Source organism: Lotus japonicus, chromosome 1 (genome assembly GCF_012489685.1).
Source record: "Lotus japonicus ecotype B-129 chromosome 1, LjGifu_v1.2".
Taxonomy (NCBI): domain Eukaryota; kingdom Viridiplantae; phylum Streptophyta; class Magnoliopsida; order Fabales; family Fabaceae; genus Lotus; species Lotus japonicus.
Window position 1 is genome coordinate 93,074,579 of NC_080041.1, and position 22,825 is coordinate 93,097,403.

The 22,825-nt window shown below is 37.4% G+C and overlaps 1 protein-coding gene across 2 annotated transcripts; it reads right to left on the bottom strand.

The window, feature by feature from the left end:
• Positions 1–330: 330 nt before the first annotated feature.
• LOC130727894 (uncharacterized) lies at positions 331–20,305 on the bottom strand. Of its 2 annotated transcripts, XM_057579176.1 has the most exons (39): positions 20,139–20,304; positions 19,660–19,739; positions 19,229–19,328; positions 18,994–19,101; positions 18,298–18,414; positions 17,888–18,038; positions 17,090–17,337; positions 16,771–16,959; positions 16,551–16,627; positions 16,351–16,468; positions 15,519–15,602; positions 14,958–15,053; positions 14,786–14,887; positions 14,609–14,677; positions 13,855–13,950; positions 13,664–13,771; positions 13,123–13,236; positions 12,879–12,962; positions 7,524–7,652; positions 7,134–7,332; positions 6,621–6,764; positions 6,385–6,428; positions 5,890–5,973; positions 5,692–5,760; positions 5,533–5,609; positions 4,533–4,602; positions 4,103–4,252; positions 3,556–3,618; positions 3,307–3,451; positions 3,131–3,195; positions 2,988–3,053; positions 2,660–2,753; positions 2,368–2,404; positions 2,167–2,224; positions 1,883–1,993; positions 1,458–1,525; positions 1,038–1,104; positions 893–961; positions 331–714 (listed from the first exon to the last, which is right to left on the bottom strand). In XM_057579176.1, exons 1-39 carry the CDS (start codon positions 20,184–20,186, stop codon positions 634–636), a joined length of 3,879 nt encoding a protein of 1,292 aa, XP_057435159.1. In that variant the 5' UTR covers positions 20,187–20,304; the 3' UTR covers positions 331–633. The 2 variants fall into 2 exon arrangements, with proteins under 2 accessions (XP_057435159.1, XP_057435160.1); XM_057579177.1 differs by lacking the exon at positions 12,879–12,962 and having other exon boundaries at positions 20,139–20,305.
• Positions 20,306–22,825: the final 2,520 nt, after the last annotated feature.

The window sequence follows — 22,825 nt, forward strand, 5'->3', positions numbered from 1 at the left end:
TAAAGGGTGGAAATGGCTTCAAGTTTGACAAAGAAAGCAAAGATGAAAATGACTACGAGTAATTCAAACCACTTATCCTTGTTATCGTCTTCATTAACAAAAAAAAGGTGCGTGAAAACATTAAGGCCAAATATTGCATACATTAAGTATAGGAACATAACTAAGGTGTGAAAAAACATTAGACGAAATTGGTGGTTCACTCTTAAAACATTCATAGGTATGTTATCAATACAAAAGGCTATATTTACTCGATCACAATCATAAAGTTAAATAGCAGTACATCATTATTTTCCTCCTGTAACTAAAAAAAATAGCAGTACATTATAGAAATAAAGGAAAGATAACTTGTTAAAATGAAAATATCAATTATACTTAATACATGTTAAATATTTGACTGTAATAACTAATAATTACACTAACGTGTTACAGAACTTTCTTTTTCTTCCACAGTCCTACGATTTAAATTTGTATTTCATGAACTTTCACCGTAGCCTTACAAGCAAGAGATTACTAAATGGATTCCAAAGGGTCATATATATAAGTTTCGTAGCGAACATGTCAAAACTGGTATGCTTCCTATCTTCTTTTCCGCCTAAAGCATCCTGTACTTTACAGATGATTGAAAGTTTATAGCTATGAAGAAGTTGATGAACGATTTTCCTCTTGTTCAATGATAGTACATCTTGAAGGTGGACCAAAGATGCTTAATACCACCTGCAGCAAAAAAAAAAGAGTATAATATTATGCTTTCAGCCACTAGAACAAAGTTCAAAGATGGAAACCCAACACATATTAAACAGTGCAACTCAGCTGCAATTCTTCAGCATTGTATCTTCTACTTGATGCATTTTCATATATAAAAAACGAATTATACGAAGGAAATGTCACTGACCGGCAAGAAAACAAGTCCGTGCAGAAAACCAAGAAGTACTAACGACAAGTACATCTGAAAGTAATAAATCTGCAAAACACAGGCTAGTTATCACAAACATATATGATGTATTAGTCTGATCATAAACTAAGGATGAGTTCAATACCACAAAAACTTCTGTTCTTGAGAAGTAAAGAACAATAACTCCAACCAATTTTGTTAGTGTGATACCACTGCAATCGCATAAAAAAGAATGTATTGTTTAGGAAAGATATGATACATAAATATAAGACAAAATAATATGTGGATGCGCAGATGCAGATGTGGCACAAAAACCATGAAATGTGTTGAAAATTAAACTGGAGGGAATAAATTCCCCATAGTTTTGTAAGGTGGTCAAGAAAGATCATGTATGCTCCTTCATGAGTTCATATCTAAAAATTGATTGTCCATCAATTCCTTCAGAGAATTAGTAGCTACACCAAAGAGTAGCTTGGAGAATATTGCTTCTACATTGCTGCTTCCATGCAAGTGTGCAAGTCAAGAAACCGAACACTATATTTTTTCTAGGCTATCACAAAATCACCTGAAGACTGAAGCACCCATTGTACCCAGAGCCTCCTTAACACGTTGATCTTTGTCCCCACTTGCTACCTGTAGCAAGATTTGGCCATGTGAAATTGACAGAAACTAGTTCATAAATAAATCAAGATAGTGACATGTCTTTCAAATATTTTGCAGATTTATAACTTTTTTTTGTTTTTTTTTATAGGCGCAGATTTATAACTTGAAAGTGCACCAATAAACAAGTAGTCATTTTCAGCATTTATTTTGTCACCAGAAACTATAACACCAATTCAAGTTTTATGGGAAGTTTTTACAAAGATAATACAAGATAGAGAATGACAAAAATATACAAAGATATATTTCTCACTAAATTTCACCTAAATCAAGAAGGGAAGAAGTGATAGATCTAAAATTTTAAACAAGAAATATAGGTATTATACTGACAGTGAAAGAATGGGTGATGTGCACACAAAACTCGACAGCAATGCCCACTGACATAACTAGGTTGACCACCGAGACAGCATTCAACTGGATATTAAGAATGGCCATCACACCCTACAAAGCATAATAGTGCTGGTAAACAAATTAACTAGATAATTTGATAATTGATATTCTAAATATCAAGAACCAATAAAAATATGGAACTACATGTCAAAGAGCTATTTTATGTATTTTCAATCAGAAAGAAAGTGAAAGGTCTAGTAACAGTTAAAAAGAAGGAAAAATACCAGAAGATCAACAACAATCATAGCCAAAACCAACAAAATGATTGCTGAACTCCACAAACTGCATAGAGGTTAAAGCAAAGGAGGATTGAACCAAGAACAGATTGATTCATAAGACAATAACGCATTAATGCTTCTATATAATTCAGGAAGTTAGAAGGAAGAAAAAGCTTAAACCATGTTCTTAAATAAGCTCATCCTTACCTGCATGTGATAACCAAGCACACAATAAATACTGCACCTGTTACATCATTGTTAGATTGTGTTAATATTTTACAGGCTCAACATCAACAGGCATAATGAATAAATTGTAGAATGTAATCATTAAACATTTAAATGAGTGATTCAAATTTTGCTCAAAATTTCCCAATATCACCCATTCACCCTCACTTCCCCCTCAAGCTAAAAGTCTTTTCCATGACATTGATCATGCATTTTCCCCATGAAATTAACAATGTATAATAAAATACACAGAATTCTAAGTCTCAATACTGACCAATAGCTATAGCAAGAGTGACCAGTGCAGTCTTCCATATATTAAGGTATTGCTCAAAAAACATATAGAACACTGAATATGGGAAAATCTCAATCTGCGGCAGAAAAGGATTGTTAGTTTGGATATAATAAATGTGGTAAAAGCATAGTCACCTACTTCATTCTTTTAAACTGTAATAATTGCAAGAGAATGATATATTTCATGGAGTGCAAGAAACAAGCAAGTCAACCCTTTCACCTCTAATTAGTATATTATCATTTGTTTCTACATTTTATATCTAATGACTAAAAAAAACTGAATCAGCAAGTAGGACTGAAAGATACATTACCTTCAAAGAATCAGAAACTTTTGAACTGAACTCTCGAGCAGCCCTCATGGAATTAACATAGTCAACCTAAAATAGTTTCACAGTTAAACCTGGAGCCCTTTGATATGATTGTAATCATTAAACAAACAATACAGAAATACAACCTGCTTGTTGAGTGGGGTGTGATATGTACGGAACGATGATGCTTGAATAATGCCACTGTCATAGCCTGGCAACCATCACATATTCAATATCCTTACCAAAGTCAGATGATACAAAAAAAATTGAACAGGACTTAAAGGTGAATATACAAAAAAAAAGTGTGCTTAGATCAAAGAACCTTTCAAATCAACACTGCTGGTGTACGCCCCATGACCACCTTTTGCACAATCAGCAGATGGCAAAGCACTAAGAAACCATGGGAGTTTGTCCCTAAATTGCATTGTAGATGTACGATCATTACGAAGATCTGAGTGACGGAAACACTGCAAAACTTGCAAAGTGTTTGATTAAGGCCTTAGAACAGTAACAAGAAATTATTCAAAGTGAAACAGAGTGAGGAATGCTGAAAAAACATTTGTTTAATTACCGTTGTGCAATCTTTACATGCTCCAGAAACACAAGAGTCATCTTCAGGAGCACAACATGGAGGCTGGAACGAACCAATAAAGCTCCATCAAGAACTCATAAGCTTGAATACAGAAAAATCATATCCTCCATCTTATTTTCTCTCATAAATTTTTTACAGAAAGAAATTTATCAAGGAAGAAGAGACTTCTCTTTCATAAATTCCATATACCAATAAAACAAAATTCATTCTCTTGGCAATCATTCCATTTTCTATGCTATTAATTAATTCTTTTATAAAATAATCCTAGATTATACAACTAATAACAAAGATAAAATAAAGTAACTACATGAAAATCTTAGGTACAACACATCATAAAGTAAATTGATAAATCCTAGCAATGATCATTAATTTTCTTGTATTATTGAGTATATTCTCCATGGTCGTATAATTTTCGATTAAGTCAGCTTAAAAGTATAAATGTAAGAATGCTAACATAAAACACAAATTAGGAATACATTAAAACAGAATTGAGATTTAATACATAAAACAGTATTGTGCACCAGACCTGATCATCAGGAGGGCAATAACTCCCATTTGTGAACTTCCTGCAGCATCCAAATGCTTCTGGAGATATCCACACAAGAAAATCATCAAGCCACGAGGCAGCTGGCTTGGCAATATAACTCGTCTCTGGTACTAGAGACGCCTTAGATATCTACAAGGTAAAGAGACAGAATCCATAACAAGGAGTATCCAAGTTATCACGAATATGTAGGGAAAAGAAAATTACTAACTAATGCAAAGAAGCTGATGAATAGTATGGACTATAGAGTACCTCCTTAAGACATGAAAAATAACTATGGAAAGTAAATGGATGTCTTATTAAGAAATGATAGATTTGTAAGGTCAAATATTCCACAAATTACCAAACTGCATGTTTGGTAGCATTCATATATAGATCACTCAGCCAAAAAAGCCTACTGCTAATGGTTTACCTCATTTAAAAGAGAGTCTGAATTGCATTGGCTAATGGAGCAAAGCTGATTTGTATGAGTTGATTCTGAGCTGAGGAAAGGAAATAACATTAGAATAAATCATCCCTAACATCAGAAGTACTACGACAAGGTTTCACATTTCCTTTCTAAAAATATATGCACTATGAAAAAAATTCCAGTCCCCCTATACTGTATGTAACTCCTGCACCCCCTCAGCTAAAACAAGTAAAATGAAACAATCTATTTGTTATTTATCTTCTTTTTTTAGAGGTTAGTGGAAGGAGAGTCAAATTGTGGGTAGATATTTTTTGTGGGAGTAGATACTACAGGAATACTGAAAATCCTCATTGCATCATATATTATGACTTATGTAGCTGAAAAACAAGCAGATCTTTAGAAAGTGAAGAATTCACAACTAGCTTTAGTGAACTTTAGTCAGATAAACAACTTGAGATCAATCCCACCTCAAAACCAAGGAGGATGTATTTGTTTTTTCGAGGTAAAGGAGGATGTATTTAGTTAAGCACAAGTTAATATGATCATGTTGAAACTTGACAGTAGTTTGTTTTATATCCGTTCATATGCCTATGAGCAAGAAAGATTACAAAGAAAAGGGTAGTAACCAATAATATCAATAGAATATGACAAATAGTATTATGACTAGATGTGGAGGTTCAATAAATTACATTATATCATGGTTTAAGAAATTTATCCTTTAGTAGTTCTGGACCACAACTGGCATTGACAACAAAAATTCAAAAAATAGCATAAAAAAATTTACCATAAAAAATACTAAAACATAAAACATTATATTTTGGTGCATATTGCATATATGCATAACCGGACTGTTTTGGATGTCACTAAACTACAAGATGCACTAATGTTCCTAACACTAACACATGCACTGCACTAATTCATCCCTGCAAATTTAAAAACTCAGTAAAAATAAATTCTCAAACATAAAGGTGGATTGCAGAAAAAAAATGATAAACAAAAATACCTGTAGTTATAGTTCTTTACAACAAAATACAAAGGTGGTCCAATTCTAAGATATTCTGAAACATTATTGAAATAGCCCTGCAGTAAGACATATACTTAGTTTGAACCCTAGCACGTGGATAAAAGAAAACATGAACGATGCAGAGACAAAATATTAAACCTGAAGATACGAATCTCGGGGAAGAACAATCTCCTGCTCTAAACCAGGTTCAATTCTAGTGCTCAATGCCTTTGTGGTTAAAATTAAGGCAAAATAAAACGGGGGAAAGAGAAAAAGAAAGAAAACAATGCATTAGAAGCACAAACAGCTACAGTTGAACTAATGACACAGCCATAGAAACAAATCCAAAAAACGTACAATGCTAGCCAATGCAAATGCCACAAAAATAGCGATGACAACTATTTTTACTCCCCAAATACTAAGAATGGGAGCATGAACCTCCTGAAAGGGAAAATAAAACAGCATTATCAGAAACCAAGTAAAGCCGATGAAATAATGAAGTCAACAACAAAAGTTGGATAAAAGATGTTAATGAATGAAAAAGAATGCAAAGATAACTAAACAAACACAAAATGTTAGCAGAAATAGAAATAGAAAGACCTAAACTTTAAAGATACATAAAATTGTCTGCTGAGTGCTTGACACAGAACTGTACCCTCCATTACTAGATTACAACAAGGTTAGCATACTAATTTCTCTCTTTTTATAACAGTACAGCAATTTTGGCTAGATTAAACTTTGAGTACTTCATAAAAGGGGCTTTGCAAAATAGTAAACAATGTTGGATATGCTGTCCTCTATTAGGTATCAGCAAACAGTTTTACTAAAAAGGATAGTGCTAATTAGTATTACCTTCATATATCGAGCCAATAAACCAGGTTTCCTTTGTCTAATACCTGAGAAGTTATGAAAAGACAAACTTCAACAGAAATCATCAAAGCTTTCAATATTTTTGAGTAAATAACTCTTTTGGTCAACCAAGATATAGTTATTAAAAAGGAACAAGGTAAAAGCTTACAATCAATTTGAGAAAAAAATGCAGTGATAAAGTGTGGAAGTTTCATGTCAGAATAAAATTTTACTTATACCTTTATCAGGGTCTGCATGAAATGAATGCACTTTTATGCATGGAAAACAATCAACTCTCTTATCCTCTGCTCGCTGAGAGTCAAGAACTATCAGAGCTACAAAAGCAGTAACTTGCAGGACAAAATCCAAAAGAACTGCCAATGCTGTGAAATAAAGTGTGAAGGGAAAGCTGTTAGGAACCCAGTAGTGAGAATTGAAATAAGAGAATAGGAGAGAAATCTCCTCCAAGGGTTACCCTTTTACAACTGAGTCATTGCTCTGTTTTCCCAAGTATACAACTGAATCCATACTCTCCAATCTCACACACCCATATTTATGTATCTAACTAATCCCCTCCTAATAAATACTACCCCTAAGTACTACAACTGCCCCTAACTACTATAAAAGCCTCTAACAGTCAAACTAATTTTCCCTGCTTTTACATCCTAACAGAAGCTAAGGATTAGAAATTGACACAAGAAATAACCAAGACTATAGCAAAGGTATAAAATTCTGAAAGCATATAAACTTACCAGCAAACATGGAAAAGACACGGCATGCAGGCATGGAAATAAAGCTTCCAACTGCAAAAGCTAACACCTCTGACAGACTAGCCAGTGTTATTGATGGTCCAACTTCCACAAGCGCATTGCTTATTCTTCCTTCTAAAGGCAATTCCAGCGGTTGCCTTTTCACAGCATGAACTAGGATGCACATATTATCCACCCCAACCTATGATAATCAAAATTAACCGTAATATGATCTTGTCTTTTATTGTTTCTTAAAATAAAATAAAATAAAATGGTCAATCTAATTTCCTTATCTTTCTTCTCCATCTATTCCAAATATTCTACCACCAGCATTACAATTATATATATCACTGATAGCTATCATCTCAACTTTATAATCAAAAGCAAACTTACAGCTAGAACAAGAAATGGGATAACTTCCATAATGATCAGAGTAGATTTTACACCAAGGGCACTAAAAATGGCAACTGATCCAAGGACAGACAGCATAACGAGAATTACTCCTGAAAGACCAAGCAATACCTGAAATCCAAACTTGTAAGATTAGATATTTATGTACATGATAAATATCTATCTCCATAATATTAACTGCTTAAATCAAAACATAATTCCCTGGTAGTAATGAAGGATTAGGGAGGAGGGAAGATAAAGAAAAAAGGAAATGGGTAAGAAAGATATTTTCTGATAGGACAGAAGGTTGAAGAAGAAGAAGAGATGAAGAGAGAAAGAGAAAGAAACCAGAGAGAAGGAGAGAAAGTTTATTCACTATTCAACATGATTACAATTGATTAGTTAACACCCTTTATACTAACCTCAACCGTCTAACAAACTAACCAACTCAGCTTAACAAACTAACCAACTCAGCTTAACCAACTAACAACCCAGCTAACAGTAAACATCTGTAACATATCCCTCCCCTTAACAATTTCCTTGTCCTCAAGGAATAACCCGAGAATTCTCAGGGACAACAACAGTAGTATCAAATGTAGGGTACTTCAGTTTGAGGTTATACAGAACCTCCCAAGTAGCTTCTTCCTCCATTTCACCTAGCCACTGAACCAGCACCTCAGTGACTGCCTTGTGCCTGCGCTGAACCATTCGTCTCTTGAGGATCTTAAAAGGAGCCGTTGGCTGATCCAAATTACCCCACTCTAAAGGAAGTGGTACATGTGGCATAGCCGGTGAAGGGCATGGCTTCAGCAGAGAAACATGGAATGTAGGATGGATCTTGGACTCAGGGGGAAGGGCCAGAGTGTAAGCAACCTTGCCAACACGGTGAAGCACCTGATAGGGTCCAAAAAATCGTGGAGATAGTTTTTCAGAAGCCCTGTGTTGAGTGGAACTCTGCCTATAAGGCTGGAGTTTTAACAAAACCCAATCTCCCACAGAAAATTCCCTATCTGTTCTATGCTTGTCAGCCTGTATTTTCATTCTGGCTTGAGCCCTCATGAGATTGGCATGAAGCTTCTGAATCATTTGCTCCCTAGCTGTAAAGCTCCTGTCCACCGCTTCCACAATAGTGCTCTGAGGACAATAAGGAAGATGGATTGCTGGTGGCTGACCATACACCACCTCATAGGGAGTAGTCTGGATAGCTGAATGATAAGTGGTGTTATACCACCACTCAGCTAGTGGCAACCAGGTGACCCATTCCTTAGGTCTTTGCCAAGTCATGGCTCTAAGGTAATGTTCTAAACACCTATTCAGAACCTCACTCTGACCATCAGATTGTGGGTGATAAGCAGTGGTGAGGCTTTGAGAAATGCCCAGCTGCTGTAAGAAAGCAGTCCAAAATGTACTGGTAAACAGAGGGTCCCTATCACTGACAATGTTGGAGGGAGCACCATGAAGCCTATAAACCTCTTTGATGAAAATCTCAGCCAAAGTAGAAGCTGTATAAGGATGAGTGAGGGGAATGAAGTGAGCATACTTGCTCAACCTATCAATGACAACCCAGATAGCATCCTTTCCATGAGACTTAGGCAATTTGTCAATAAAGTCCATAGCAATGCTCTGCCAAACGCCAGCAGGTATGGGGAGTGGTTGAAGTAAACCTGGACTAGCAACTCTCTCATACTTACACCGAAGACAAGTCTCACACTTTTGGATAAAATCAGCAACATCCTTACTGAGTCCCTTCCAGAAAAATAAGGACTTAATCCTAACAACAGTAGCCCTTATACCAGAGTGCCCACCCTGATGAGAAGAATGCAGCCATTCCAAAATCAATGTTCTGACTTGAGAATTATTAGGAATCATCAACCTATGTTTCCTAAACAAGAAACCATCCACTACAGAATAGTGAGCATGCAGTTGAGGTTGGGCTAGGACTTGAGAGATGAGCTGCTGTAGAGCCTCATCAGCTGCATAAGCTTGAGTGAGTAAACCCCATAATTCTGAGGAAATGGAAGAAACTGAGAGCTGGAACAACTCTCCATGTGAAGCTCGAGAGAGAGCATCAGCCACCACATTCTCTTTACCCCTTTTGTACTGAATCACATAAGACAAGCCCATCAACTTAGTGACCCATCTGTATTGAGCTGGTGTGGATAATCTCTGCTCCAACAAAAACTTCAAACTTTGCTGATCAGTAAGAATAGTAAACTGCTGAATAGCCAAATACTGGTGCCATTTAGTAACTGCATGGACCAAAGCCAATAGCTCTCTATCATAAACTGATAAGAGTCTATTTCTGGGAGATAGGACCTTACTAATAAAGGCCACGGGATGCTTGTCCTGTAGAAGAACAGCACCAATTCCAGTACTAGAAGCATCAGTTTCCACTGTAAAAGGCTTCTGCAAATCTGGAATAGCAAGCACAGGAGCTTGGACCAAAGCATTTTTGAGCTGGAGAAAAGCTGCTGATGCTGCAGCTGACCAATGGAAACCATCTTTCCTCAAAAGATCTGTCAATGGGGAAGCCAGAATGCTATACCCTTTGATAAATCTTCTATAGTAGCCTGTAAGCCCTAAAAACCCTCTCAGCTGCTTAATAGTCACAGGTTCTGGCCAATCCTGAATAGCTTTGATCTTTGTGGAATCTGTAGAAACCCCTGAAGCTGAAATAAAATGGCCTAAGTACTCAATCACAGGAGTAAAGAAAGCACATTTGCTCCTTTTGACATAAAAGGAATGCTTCCTAAGGACAGCAAACACCTCTCTTAGATGCTGCAAATGAGCCTCAACTGTAGCACTATACACTAAGATATCATCAAAAAATATGAGCACACTCTTTCTTAGAAATGGAGCAAAGATAGCATTCATAGCTCCTTGGAACGTTGAAGGAGCATTTGTGAGTCCAAAGGGCATAACAACATACTCATATTGCCCTGAATGTGTTTGGAAAGCTGTTTTTTCCACATCCTCAGGCCTCATCCTCAATTGATGATAGCCAGCTCTTAGGTCCAGCTTAGAAAAAATTTTAGCTCCACCCAGTTCATCCAATAAATCTTCCACCAATGGGATTGGGAACTTTGCCTTCACAGTCATGTCATTAAGTTTTCTGTAATCTACACACATCCTCCAACTTCCATCCTTCTTTTTGACCAAGACAATTGGTGAGGCAAAAGGAGAAGAGCTAGGCTGAATGACCCCTGATTCCAGCAGTTCCTTCACCATTTTGTCAATGACATCTTTCTGTGCAGGGGGATATCTATATGGCCTGAGAGAGACAGGATTTGACCCATCTTTAAGGATGATCTTATGATCATGAATGCCCCTAAAAGGTGGCAGCTGAGCAGGTTCCTCAAACACATCACTGTAGTCCTGCAAAATTGCTTCTTTATGAGCCTGCAACTCCTCATTCCCTCCTTCTGAAGATAGTCCAGAATTCCCTGATTCAGTGGCCTTGATGGTACAGCAAGCCACTTCCTGAAAACAAGGAAGAATCTGTAGTAGGAAGCTAAACTTATCTTCCCCAACCATATGGTGTAGTTTGGCAGCAGTGACCAACTTGTTCTCTTTTTCCTCCATGGCCTGCAATCTGACCATCTCTGTTCCCACAGCAAACTCCATAATCAAGTTGGTAAAATCCCATGATATTTTGCCCCTTTGTCTAAGCCATTGCATACCCAAAATGAGGTCACAACTACTTAGAGGAATAGCAATTGCATTATCAGTAAAAGTGTAACCCTGCATTTTCCATGAAATTCCCTCACACCAACCAGTGCCTTGTATGATTCCCCCATCTGCCACTGTTATTTTTACTGGTTGCAAACACTTAATCTTGCTCAACCCCTCATGGCATAATTTTTGGTTAATAAAATTGTGTGTACTTCCTGTATCTATCAACACAAAAATTCTCTTCTTGCCTAGCCAACCAGTCAATCTCATCATAGGATATTCTGAATCACCATCCAAAGCATCTAAAGAAATTGAATCACCATGCAAAGCATTAAGAGAGACTTTAGGAACATTTACCTCAGGTCGAGATTCTTGTTCCACCTCCTCCAAAAGCTCTTCTGACTCAAGACCATCTACTGCCATAAAGAAGACCTGAGACTTCTTTCTTTGGGGACAATCATGCCCTGGAGTGTACTTTTCATGGCAAAAGAAGCACAGATTCTGAGTACGATGTTCATCCATCTCCTTAGGAGTGAGTTTCTTCTGGAATGTGTAATTTGGCTTGCCCAGAATACCTTCCTGGTTGTTTTCCCTAACAGTTTTCCTCTCAATCGCCTTCTTCTCCACTGTTACAGGTGCTACTCCCTTCCTTTCACTCCAATTGCTGTAGGTTTTGGTCACTGAATTAGATTTCTTATGCAACAATTCCAAACTTCTCTCTTGCAATTTAGCAATTCTCATTGCTTCCAGCAGAGTGCGAGGACCAAACATCTTCACCCCAGTACATAGCTCAGGATTGAGGCCTCCAAGATAACACTGAAGCTTCAACGACTCAGAAAGCTCTGTTCTACATGCAAGATTGTCAAAAGCTTCATGATATTCCTCAAGATTTCCCTGTTGCACCAATCGTTTGAGCTCCTCCATCGGCGACTCAAATTCAACCCCAAATCGTGTTCGCAGCGCCGCCGCAAACTCCGGCCAAGTCACTCTTCCCACCGTACCTTGCTCCAATCCCTGAAACCACCTGAACGAGCTCTCGTCCATGGCGATACTGGCAACAGCGACACGCTCGCCTTCAGGAGTGCCATCCAACGCAAAAAACCTCTCGCACTTAGCGATCCAAGAATCGACATCGTCCTTGCTGAATTTCGGAAAATCCAACCTCGTGAGGCGAGTTGGCATCCTGTGATCTCCATCGCCTGGTGTTCTGCTACGTCGTGCAGAAGCCAAGTCGGTGACCTGCAAACCAATTCCACGCATAGCTTCCTGGAAACCATTGAATTGCGTCTCGAACCGAAGTTCCAGTTCACGCATGTGGCGGGCGATGCAAGGATCCATCGCTGCCATGATTCGCTCCTCCGCTTCACGAATCGAACTCTGAAACCTTGTTGCTTCAGCCATGGCGGTTCCGTGAATCTTAGGGCTCTGATACCAATGATAGGACAGAAGGTTGAAGAAGAAGAAGAGATGAAGAGAGAAAGAGAAAGAAACCAGAGAGAAGGAGAGAAAGTTTATTCACTATTCAACATGATTACAATTGATTAGTTAACACCCTTTATACTAACCTCAACCGTCTAACAAACTAACCAACTCAGCTTAACAAACTAACCAACTCAGCTTAACCAACTAACAACCCAGCTAACAGTAAACATCTGTAACATTTTCAGAATACAATTGAGACTGCACCTTTGAAGAAATATAGAAAGAAGAAGGATGGGGTGTATCTCCTAAAGTAAGAGATATATAAGCAAACATCACAAGGTAGCTAACCTGCAATAGAACCCGGTACAGGGATTAAACCACAAACAGAAGATATTGAAAAAAGTTTGGAATACATGGCATAGAATCATAATAACATAATCATGCCTTAAAAAATATTGAAGCATTATTGAAAACACACGTTTTAACATAACAAAGAAGGGGATATTACCAATATAGTAATAGCATCAGCAGTACTTTCTCTTTTCAACTCTTCCTCAATGGAGCTTTCAGACGAAAAAGCAAGCGTCAAATTCCTTGATTGCGCCATTGGTAACAGTTCATCCTGTGGCAGAAAAAACAGTAAATACAGGAAATTATGAAAACTAACAGAATGATAGGAAAGGTAATGGGCTTGTTCCAGGATACTTGATCACATCACATTATATAGGACAAAGCAAATACCAGCTTGAGATATTGTACGACATCTTTTTATTGCTCTTTGTATAAGGCAGGACCCTAGACCTAATTATGGGATGAGAACATTAAGCTGAGTATGAGTACTAAGACTCATTGGGAATCAACCAGGTGTCAAGTACTTCCTAGGGATGCATGAAACTGCAGCAACCTTTACACCGTTCTTTTCTACGAAAGCAAAGTAGTTGCTACAGGTTATAATATAAAGTTGACTAACTATACAGGACAAGTATCTAAGCTGTGGCTCATACCCAGATAAAAGACTGAAGTCAAAAGTATAAATACAAGATACAAACCTTCACCAACTGAATAAAGGCCTTCTCCCAAGCAACTGCTTTTGCTGTTTCATTACCTTCTTCATCAATAGCATTATTTACCGGATAAGTTACAATAAAAGCGGATGCCTGTCTTGCATAAATCACATTATAGTTATCATGTGCTCCACAAAATACAATTCATTCACAACCTAAAAGAATAGAGAAAGTACCCCAGAATAGTCTTTCCCAGAAAAACCTCCTAACACGGTGCTAGGATCAAGAGGAGCTTTAAATGCGCTCATGCATTGATCTGCTGAGGAATATTGCTGAATAAACAAAACATTAGAAAATAAATAGGTCGTTTTGAAACTATGCACATCACCATTATTGGGTGTCATGAATGAAGTTTCATATTGATTCTTCTAGATAGTTAAGAATGGGAAAACACCATATAACCGATACCAAGAAAAGGGATAAAGTCTTTCCCCCAAGCTATAAATCTAAAATCTCTTTACAAAAATTTGATGAGATGATGGAAATGAAGTACAAGTCAGAAACTTCCCTCAATGCCATCTACACCCTTTTCTCAACTCCCCTATGATATAGAAAATCCAGTAACATTCAAGAGAATTTTGACCAAGATGATATCCTTCTAAATGCATTTATCAAACATTCATATCAACCACTTGATACAATGATACATATGTTTTGAACAGAGAGTTTTGCTGTATCATCTTAGAATACAGAAGAGACGCATCCAAGCCGGTATTCCACATAGGATGATCCAAAACTTTAATTGTTTCATGCAAGAAAATAAAGCTAGCAGAAAATGACATCATTGATCATTGGATATAAGTGTATACTGTAGTGTGGCAGGAGATCTTGGGCATTTTTTTTCATATCAATAAACATACAAAACAACAGCAGAATTAAGAAAATCTAAAGCTACAATCAACTTCAAGATGTAAACTTAAAATTTGGTACCTGGAAACAGTAATTGAGATGCTCAACTGCCCCACTATCATCAAAATTTCTAGGGTCCATTTTGAAGTACTGTCAATCAGGAGAGGAAAATTGTAAATTCAAAAGAAGCTAATACCATGCAAATTTACAATAACAACAATGAATTAAAATTCTCTGCCTGCAAATAAATAACTATACCTGCAGGACACTTTGAGTGGCACAATCTTTGTCTAGTGGCTTCATACAGATGTCTTGGAGAGATACCATTAAGCCAGAATAATTAGCACGAATTGCGTCAACCTGACAGAAACTCCTTCAATTTAACATAGCCATCAAAATATTTTAGTAGTACTGTAGATGGAACACTCACCTTCTTTTGTACTTCGAACAGAAATCTGATGTTGTCCGCAGATACAATTCTTGGTGATGTGCTATTCATATGATCTGGGACTGTTGCCAGTATGAGCTGTAAAAGAAAGATGACTGTTTGTCATTCATCAAGATAAGTGAGCAAAAAAGCTTGCCTGAAGAATATTACAAATTGACACGCCTTGCAAAATGCATAGTGGAGTTGACTTATCAGGGAGATCAAATAATATTAACCTTAACACTAATTTATACAAGAAAAGTTGACAAGAAAACTTTGTGTGGATTACAATTACAACTATACTACTTTATTGCTTCCTGTTATTTTCTACAAAAAAAGTTTGTCTTTTGGTACATTATATGTTCTGAAGAATCAAGCAGGGAAGCCAAAGCAAGAGAAAGAAGAAAATCCTTTTTTATTTAAGATGAGGAAAGAAATCACTGAATCAAATAAAAAATGAGATTCATAAGCCAGAGTTTTTGCAGAGATTATACCAATTATGAACTTGAAAAGTTGATCTGTCTTATGGGGAGAAAACAAAAATAAATTGGACAAGGCAAGAACCTGTTCAATTCTGTAAAATGGAGCAAGATGGCTATCAAAAAACTGCTTCTCTTGTGCTGCTTTACTCCCAGGTCCAACCCAGAGCTGAAAAGTAGGAAATTAGTTTCACAAACTCAACTAATGTACAGAACTGTATCAAGAGAAGATAAGAAAAGAAAATGTTCAGAAGTCAAGCATCCTAGACATAAAATCACTAAAGCACGACAACAGAATATTAAAGCTTATTATTCCTGGCCCAAGAACTTACTTATTCCATTAGATTTCAAAATTGTAATGGTTCATTGTACTTCTTGATACTCTAATCAGACAATTTGTCAACAAACAAATTTCTCCCATTAAAAACAATTCTCAAATAGTGTCACCAACCTTACTTTCATTCATCCATAAAATGATAAGTACAGAATACAATGGGATCTTCAAAACAAAACCAAACTTATGCAAATTATGTCCACAAACACAAAAAAGGCCAGTCTCTTAAAGTAAAGTAACCCATCTCTAGAAGCTGATAATGGCAATAAAGTGAGAAGTCAAGTGCGTGGAGGTATCAACAGTGAAAAGATCAGAAAGAAAAACCCACACTGCATACACCAAGAGCAATGGAAGTCAATGAACAAAATTAGACTCTAAAATTTTTAACCCAGGGGTACAGCCAATTGCTGAAGTTTCAGAAGTGAGATGAAAATTTTATATCATATGTCAAAATTAAATACACCTGTATCACGTACAGAACAAAATTCTTATTTACAGGTGGATACTTGTTCAGAAAGATTAAAAGATAATAGAATTAAACAGAGCATTTTAAACAATAGAGTAAATACTGTGTGATACTTACTTTCTCAGGCCGTGTCTCAACCTTGAATCGAATTAGACCAAGACAAAGTAAAAGAACTATAGCCAGAGTTAAAGCCAAGACGTTAATTGGATGTCTAGCTACAAGTGATCCATATTTCCTGATCATAATTGTTAATATGAGGTCAGATATTGTTCTGTGAGTTGATATACATGTAACAAGTTGATAGCATAGATAGTGACCTGTAAAAATTTGACATGTATCCTTGCACAACTGAGAGCCGGACTCCATTTCTGTTTTGTGGAACATCTTCAATCATCTTATAATCATCAACATCAGTCGAAACAAAGTCAGAACTAGACAAGCATGCATAAGAAAGGAAATGAAGAAATTTTTTAATTAAAAAAGGGAAGACAGTTCTCAAACATGTTTAAAATAAAGATATAGCATACTATAATGAACCTGCATTGGGAGGTTTTCATCCTTCTCCTGATTACGAGCATACAACACACCACCACTAATGACATTGGACACTGGTTCTGTTCGATAGGTCATCTTTCTTTCCCTTATACGATGATACAGTGCCCAACCCAAGAACACACAAATTAGTATTATGTATAAGACTGCCAAAATAAAGTCAACGCACTTCACCTACGGAAGTCAAAAGGTAAAAGCATGTTAGTTAGAGAATACACAGAAGGCTTAAATCAAATTTTGTTCATCATGAAAGTAAATAAATGTACATGGTTAGTATTAAAATCATTATCATATGCTCCCTTACCGTTAAACTCCCCACTTTTATGGAGCAGGAATTCGCCTTATTGATGGTAGTTGAAGCTGAATTAGAGCATACTGAAGATGAAGGACAGTCACCACAAGAACAGCCAAGAGAAGTATCACTGCATGAATAAGCTGAAACATTCATAGGTTTCATCCCAGATGACTTGGTTGCATTAGGCCGGAACATAATCGCATATGGTGAACCGGGACTATTAGGGGCTGCTTTTCTACCAATAAAAGCAAACCACTCTGCCAAAAGCAATCTCAGTATAAGTATCAAACTTTCAAGCAATTCAATAAAGAATAATCTTATAAAGAAACCCCTATCACAATGAACCTTTATGTTTAAAATGTTAATACTGTATGGAGTGTTAGTTAAATTACCAAATGGCAGCAACAATGGTTTCTTGAACAGAGAGGGGAAATCGAGCAATGACACCATGAAAATAAATATAACAGATTATATGTCTGACAGAACCAATTGTGTTCTACTCAAAAATTAAAATGCAAGGTTTATTTTTATCATTGCATGCATTCTAATTTCCTAGAGCTAAAAACAAGCAAACAAAATATTCATAAACCAAGATTTCGATGCACCCATCTACTTCCCACTTCATGCTGACATACACTACATATTAAAATTGCTATTTCAGTGACAGGCTTTACCATAAAAATCTGAAGAGATAATTTTAAATGTGTTTCTAACATTCTATAATTCACCACCGCACCATGAAATCATAGATAAAAGACATGAGAAGGAGGATGCGTATTTGGTTGAAGATTTAAAAGTACGATTTACCTTTAAAATTTTGAGCACCGGCACCAATAAATTGTATAGCTCGAGAGTTCATGCTGCCAAACTTCACATCCTTGCAGGACTCATATAACCCTTCACCAAAAGCATCACTTACAAAATAATCAATCCCACCCACTGTCGAATTACCACCAGCCTGAACATTGTATTAATTGGAGTAAATAATTGTATTGTAAAAGTAATAGAGTAGCAAATAACCAGAGGACTTGCATGCGCATCTAAAAATACCAAAGAAGAAAATCTTAATATCTTATTCTTGTGGCAACTAAGACATATATTAAAATAAATGTCTTGATGTTTTAATGAATGATAAATAACAAAACTGCATATAGAAAATTATAATATTATAGGCAACATGATTAAATATAAAATGAACGAATTATGCTCGATCTTACCTTGTCAACTGAAGTCACATTGATGAATAAACTCTGATTTGGAGAGCATGTAAGCTCACAGAACAGATTCAAGAAGTTTCTTAAGCAAGCTGGACAACCTACAAGAAAAGGAATTGCCTGCCAGAATGTACAATGAGTTAAAGGCATATTCAGTAGACTTTCAAAAGGCTGGTAATATTGATTGAAGAGCAAGATGTAGAGACCCATAAAGGCCAACCATTACTAGTCAGTATGTGATATAAAAAGACCTCCAATTAGGAGGGTCTATGAGATGAAACAGAGGGGAGCTGTAGGGAATCCAATCCTTTAGATGTCATCGTCAATGCAAAGCTAACTAACTAACAGTTGCTGTGAAAGAGAGAGGCAGCTGGAGGAAAAAATAGAGGGTGATTTTTTAGACTGAGAGGTATTTGAATCGTCATTTGGATTGGTAGTAGGAAGGGATGAAGCTCTCGAATTCCTAAGGACCTCATTGTATTCTTTTTTTTACCCTTATATGGGGCCTGTCTTCCATGGAACAGATTTGGGCTTACGCAATAAAAGTCATTCTTTCTCTTACTTTTGTTGAGAGTTTCTGTCACTATGTTAGTATCCATAAGAAGGACAGAATGAGGAAAGGAGGGGAAAACCTGAGGATCAACTGAAATTTTAAGTTGCAGAATGCATCAATAATATAAAAATCGATAAACGATTTACCTGTTGCACTTGTGTCTGCAATGTGTCAAATTGAGCTTTTGTACAGCAAACGTTCCCAGTAATTGTTGGACACATACTTTGGATCTTAGACGAAAGCAAATCATCTGGCTGGGAAAAGAAAGAGTTCACGAGATCATGACAACCTTTATACATTTAGAAGTTCAAACTAGAAGATGTGATGCACCAATTCTGCTTAAATGAGCTAACAAATAATGATAAATTCCCTCAAATATACCTTTACAGCTGGGGAACCAAATGGACAGTTCAATACTTTACCATCGCTGCGTGTTCCACAAATGTCATACATTGCACAATAATCCTCAGAATGTCTTTCCCTGTGTGTTTAAAAAAATGGAGCTAAAATTTTCAGTTTTCCAGATCGGAACACAGACATTCAATTTCTATCCAGTATGTACTACTAATACAGGCATGGAAATTTCCTTATCACTGTAGATATATACATTACCAAAATTTTCGGTTTTCCAGATCGGTGCACAGACATTCAATTTCTATCCAGTATGTACTATTACTACTCATACAGGCATGAAAATTTTCTTAGCGCTGTAAATATATACATTACCAAACATAGCTGTGCATGAATCAATTGATTTTCACTTTTCAGCAAGAGACTAACACCTAACATTTTAAGGTATAAAGAAGACTTACCCTGGCGTTTCGGCATTGGATGCCAAAAGAAGCCTTGTGGATGAATCGTCAGCTTCTACAGAAGATAAAATTAGCCAAACCTGCAAAATATGAACCGCAAAAATCATCAACAAATTTGAAGAATCATGAAGCTGAATTTAGTAACCAGCAAAAAATCATCAACAATTTGAAGTCCTTGATCCTCCTCCACCGTTTCCAACTCTCAGAAAACTGAAATTGAAATTTCACTTTACTAAATTGCTCTCTCTGCTGTCACTTTCTCAGTCTCTTCCCCTTCCATTTTCGCGGTAAACCGAACAGATAAGAAAGAAAAATAGAGAAAACAGTCAAAACACCAAAAACAACTTGCATCCTCTGAATCTGACGAATGATGATGAGTACTCGTGCATAGAATTCGAATTGGAGTGAAGCTGAACAGAGCAAACTGAGAATTGTGTGTGTGTGTGTGTGTGTGTGTGAGAGAGAGAGAGAGTCATTGCCTGTAATAGAGAGAGCGAGGTGAGAAACCCTAGCCGGAGAAGGTCCATTGCGACGGCGAGAGCTTTCGGTTACGGTGGAAACGGTTGTGGTTGCTGAGAGGAGTGTTGTGGTGTGTGCGCCACAAAGAGAAAACCGTTTGCGGTTGAGTATTGTGATAGTCAAAACTGCATTTTATAGTCACAGCTCACATGACTCATCACTCATATCGAGCATGAGAAACATTGCTTTCGGGAGTGACGTAACCACCCTTCGCGAGGTAACGTTTTCATTCCGACCGAAAAAATTAATACGAGTTAAAGTTGACTTTTATTGCAGAATCCATAATTAATACTATACCAGAATTTTTTTTTATGTATTTTCAAGTTTACCAATTACTGTGAAAAGTTGTTTTTGTTTATTTTAATATATATAATATTATTATGTAGAAAATTTATTAGGGAGTGTTATATTAAGTATTTTAGTCCTCCTCAACTTATTTTGAATAGTTCAAGTCCCTTGTTTTTTTTTTAAATGTAAGCTATTGTAGTCATTCCCAATTACATTAGAGCTGTTTTTATATAAGTAATAAATGTTTTTAATGATGCATTATTGGGTTGTCTGATTTTCAGTTGTAAGTCATATTCGGCATAGAAAAATTTGAGAATGTGCATTATCAGGTCTTATAATGCATGAAATGTGAAAACAATTTTGGATTTTCTTTTATAAGGCCTTAGACGTTTGGATTTAACTTAAAATCAAACATGCACTTTTTTTTTTATACAAAAGCAAAGAAAGAAAAAAGAGAAAGGAGGTTAGACCCTCATGAACGAAGTACCCATGAGATCAGCCCTCAACAAATCAGCTACACCATTCACAGGCTCATCCCAAACCAAGCTAGCTGAAGTAGACGACGCTCCGAGCTTGGCTAAGAAATCCGCCACAGCATTCCCTTCCCGGAGAAGGTGATGTCTATGAACAATCCAATCTCGACGGAGTAAGCATTTAATCTGATTAATGATAGCTGCATAGGAGTGGAAGACCAGTGGGTCCTTAGACAGCAGACTCAACGCCAAAGTAGAATCCGAGAACAAATCAACACGTCGAAAACCACGATCCCAACAAAGGCGCAAACCATGAAAAATAGCCAACAGCTCCGCCCGGAGACAATCCGAGATACCAATAAAACCAGCAAACCCAAAAAGCCAAAGGCCATGTTGGGACCGCACGACACCACCATAACCAGAGGGTCCTGGGTTTCCCAAGGAGCTCCCATCCGTATTCAAAGCGACAAAACCCTCCTGTGGTGGTTGCCAACGAACCCAACGCTCAACCGTCTGAGAAGAAGGGCGATGATACACGCTAGCTATAAGGACCCATAGTGACCGAGCCTCCCGAACCACCTGATGCACAACCTGCACCTTCTCTGTGAAAATGAACCGACAACGGGCCTTCCAGATTATCCAAGTTGTTGCTAGCACAATGACTAAGCTAAAGCCATGGAACATAGACAGTACATCACTGAACTGAGGCATCAAGAAGAACTGAGGAGGGAGAACGAAGCCGATGGCGTGCCAAACCCGACGTGCTTCAGGACAATCACGAATGGTATGTAAGAGAGTCTCGTCGGCTCCATGACAGCGAACACAACGACCATCATGGCCTGGGAGGTGGCGGCGCGCCAGGAGTGCCTCAGTTGGCAAAGAATTATGAAGGACCTGCCACATAAAATACCGAATGTTCTCAGGAATCTGTAGACGCCAAATCGTTGCCCAGTCATGCAAAGGATCTACTGGTGGACCTGGTTGCGCTGCGTTCTGAGTATCCCGCAGCCAAGCATAGCCCCCTCTAACAGTGTACAACCCATCCAGAGTATGGCTCCAAATCAAACAATCTGGTGTAGATTCATCAAGGAAAATATTCGTGAAACTGAGCAAGTAATGGGCCACCACCTCTGGAAGAACTGTGTACAAAAGCTGTAAATTAAACCGTCCATCAGAGATCAACTCCCTTATGATGAAACAAGTATCGTGGATATCAACATAAGATACCAAATCACAGAGCCTACCCATAGGAGACCAACTATCATACCAAAAAGAGGAGCTCCCATTGCCAAATCTCACTGCAAACCCACCTTTTAATATACTCTTAGCTTTCATAATTGATCGCCAAAAATAAGACCCACCCGCATTTTCACAAGTGAGAATGGAATGTCCAGCCACATGGTGATGATCCTCGATAATCTGAACCCAAAATTTATCCTCATTTTGCAACAGACTCCAGAGCTGTTTCCCCAACATAGCCACATTGGTCATACGAGCACTACGGACGCCAAGACCTCCCTGACTTTTTGGCCTAGTGATCATGTCCCATCCCACCAAAGGAATACCTCTGTTGTTCCCATTCCCCCATAGAAACCGTCGAACAACAACATCAAGCTGGTCACAAACACTCTGAGGGAGCCAGTTAAGCTGCATTACATACACCGGAATGGCCGATAAGACTGATTTAGCAAGCGTGAGACGTGCAGGCTTGGTCAACAAATTAGCCTTCCAAGAGGCTAGTTTAGCAGTCACTCGGTCAATGATAAAAGTGAAATCCTCCCTCCTGACCCTGCTTTGGTGTATTGGGAACCCCAAGTACCTCCCAATATTATCTGTAAAAGGAATGGATGTAATGGAAGTAATACGTTCTTTCAATGCACCATCCA